The sequence below is a fragment of the Penaeus japonicus genome, unplaced genomic scaffold, assembly GCF_977035675.1.
Source record: "Penaeus japonicus unplaced genomic scaffold, GWHDUDI00000001_assembly GWHDUDI00000036, whole genome shotgun sequence".
Classification (NCBI taxonomy): Eukaryota; Metazoa; Arthropoda; class Malacostraca; order Decapoda; family Penaeidae; genus Penaeus; species Penaeus japonicus.
In genome coordinates, this window is record NW_028234438.1 from 8375735 (window position 1) to 8378972 (window position 3238).

Consider the following 3238-nt stretch of genomic DNA (forward strand, 5'->3'; position numbering starts at 1 on the left):
CCTCTCTCCCTCCCTCTCTCCCTCCCTCCCTCTCTCCCTCCCTCTCTCTCTCCCTCCCTCCCTCTCTCCCTCCCTCTCTCCCTCCCTCTCTCCCTCCCTCTCTCCCTCCCTCTCCCTCCCTCTCTCCCTCCCTCTCTCCCTCGCTCTCTCTCTCTCTCTCTCTCTCTCTCTCTCTCTCTCTCTCTCTCTCTCTCTCTCTCTCTCTCTCTCTCTCTCTCTCTCTCTCTCTCTCTCTCCTCTCTCCTCTCCCTCTCCTCTCTCTCCTCTCTCCTCTCCCTCCCTCTCCTCTCCTCTCCTCTCTCTCTCTCTCTCTCTCTCTCTCTCTCTCTCTCTCTCTCTCTCTCTCTCTCTCTCCTTCTCTCTCCCCGTCTCTCTCTCTCTCTCTCTCTCTCTCTCTCTCTCTCTCTCTCTCTCTCTCTCTCTCTCTCTCTCTCTCTCTCTCTCTCTCTCTCTCTCTCTCTCTCTCTCTCCCCCTCCCTCTCTCCCTCTCTCCCTCTCTCCCTCTCTCCCTCTCTCCCTCTCTCCCTCTCTCCCTCTCTCTCTCTCTCTCTCCCTTTTTATGGTGAATTACCAAAGAGGTCTACAAGCTCTACCTTGTGAGATTATATGCAAGCATGCAAAACTCTTATTTGAGGATAAATGATAAAAATCATAATGAAGAAATCTGTTTCCTTTTCACAGACTGTTTCTTTTGCTACCACCCACCTAACTATTGAATGGGTTCTATAACTTTAGTGACAAAGAAAAGGCATAAACTCCTACCCTAAGAGAGGAAAATGTGCTCATTAGAAAAAATTAAAGGCATGCAGGGAAGGGAAAAATTGTAGTTTTCAGCCTCCTTTTAAGAGCTAAGTAATTATCTTCAGGTAAGGTTCTACCTCACCAACCAACAGCAGGGTGCCCATGGAAAGACCTGCCCTACTACCAACAAGGTTCCCATGAGGTGTTAAAAAAAAAAAAAAGACAGATTTGGAGAAAAAAAAGCAAGCAAGCAAGCAAGCATGAGGGTGATACACAGCAGAGCAGCTGATTGATTGTGGGTCCTTTAACCCGTTAACGACGGATGACGTGTTTTTTCGTTATACATGACGCAGGACCTCTTGCCTGACAATGGGCGTCATGGCGTTCGGGGATTCTGGATCACTATGTTATTTTATTGTACTATAAGTAATGAGTGAGTGATGTTGACAATTGCAGTCATAATTATTATAACTGCCGTAATAATAAGCAAAATGGTTTTCAACTCACTTACAAAACCTAGATGGCACCACTTTCTTCTAGCACCAGCAGGAGAGAGAGCCTTGAATGGCACCCATCTACGGTCTCTAGCAAGCACTATCTCTGTAGAGTGATGGCACATAGCAAGTTGCCGACCTCTTGCTCTAAAGTACCGCAGATGAAAGATGTGCAGGCAGAACGAGAGGAGGAAGGTGACTTACACCATGCCCAATGCCTACAATGTGCCCCTGTGCCAGTAGGGATGCCTTTTATTGTGGCACTCACTGTCGAAAGCACAAGTTTCCTTCCTCTTCCCAACCTCTTCATTTTGGATGGTTATAAGTTTCGTGTTTGTTCGTGACAGCACAGAAATACGAAAAAATAAAGTTGTTTTTTTTGTCCCCCTAAAACAGTAATACTTCTATCACATTGAGTGTAAAGAAAAAAAATGAGTTGATATGGACCCTGAACTACAATTTTAGTCAACTGCAGAATTGATGGAGCCTGTGATATGACAGATATAAATTTCTAAAAACAGTAAAACACACAAAAAAACAAAACACAAATATGGATCTAGCTCTACAATGAGTGACTAAAAGGGAGTGGGAAAAATCAAATTATGTTGCAGAAGCTGCCTCGATCAGAAATAAAACTCATCCTGGAGCCTGTGTAAGTAAATCTATCCCCCGTCGGCAATGGGTTAAGCATTTGTGTATAGATTTCAAAACGAGACTTTCTTCTCATAATTAGATTAATATATTCTTACTAATCTATGATGGAAGACCTGCAATCTCAAGTTGAACCTCATAATGGCAAACAAGAAAAGGTCAACAAACTTTTACTAAATGTTCTTAATAAATAGCTTGAACTTATTTTTACTGCTAATAAATTGCCATGGAGGCCTATGAGCTCTACCTTGCTGTAATATATCTGTTTTTTTGGTCTTTGCTGAAGTGATGACAGGTAAAGGTGGTAACAATCAGCAAACAAGTGGGAGTATAAGTAAGATTTACCAGATATGATTATGATAATAGTTCATTAAACAAAAATTCCTTTATCAGACTCACCTTGCAAAATATATGTCAACTCGCTGATATGGTCGTCTGGCATCCAGGTTACAGTAAAAACCTCTGGAGTCTCTACCTCCTCTTTATCTTCTGTAATTCCTTCTGCTTTATTTGGGATGGGATCTGCCATACTGCCCCCTTTCAGAAACAGAAAAATCATTTTTGTTAATTTGAATCCCCAAATTCAGTGAAAACAGAATAGTGCCGCATTAATCAGGAAAGTAAGTGGTACCTATAAATTCCTCCCACCCTCTACTGCTTATATACAATGGATATAATCCATGGTTCCCTGCTTATAGCCCACAATCTGGGCCCAGATAGTAGGGGAGGCCATGAAGGTCAGGGAAATCGCCTCGCCCCTGATCCCCTTCTATCAGAGAACTTCGTGCTATTTGCCTTATTATATTTCATGGTCTGCCTTACTATCGTGGGTTATATCCAGCATATATGAGTAGCACAGTGTGACAAGAATCCATTGGCACCAATATCCCGGTATTTAGTAAAGCAGAGCTATTCTGAACATTTATTAAAACGTTCAAAGACAACTAAAATGCTTGTGTAAACTACACTTAACTCAAGTGGAAATTACAGTGTTTGAATATACAATAAACATTTTGAATTTGTGAGCTGTAGTTTGGGCTAACGTCAAAGCCTACATATGATACTGGCACCAACACAAAAATCTGTTTTGCTGCGGTTTGGAAACACTTCAAAACACAGAACTGGTCTTATTATTTAAAAAATATATATTGCACATACTATCAATAACCTTTAATTAATGGATAGTTAATGATCATGGACCTACCGAAAGAAAGTTCCGATAGAGAAAAGGCTGAGAGTACCACGGCTTCATCAACAGTTCTTCGCAAATCAAAATCAAAATAGTGGGCCAACTGTTTCAGGGGATACATGATTATTTCTACCACTTTATATATCATATTTCCCAAAATGTT

General features: G+C 41.6%; 1 protein-coding gene across 2 annotated transcripts in view; it reads right to left on the reverse strand.

Moving 5' to 3' along the window:
* The window catches only part of nesd (SHC binding and spindle associated nessun dorma), a 19309-nt gene extending 16071 nt beyond the window's left edge, over positions 1-3238 (reverse strand). For both annotated transcript variants that reach the window (XR_015190612.1, XM_086531861.1), the window contains exons 1-2: positions 3091-3238; positions 2286-2423 (exon numbers count right to left, since the gene is read on the reverse strand). Coding sequence is in view for 1 of the 2 variants with exons in the window: in XM_086531861.1 (XP_086387987.1) it covers positions 2286-2423; positions 3091-3223 (271 nt within the window). In the remaining variant the exon portion in view is untranslated. The remainder of the gene's footprint in view (positions 1-2285; positions 2424-3090) is intronic.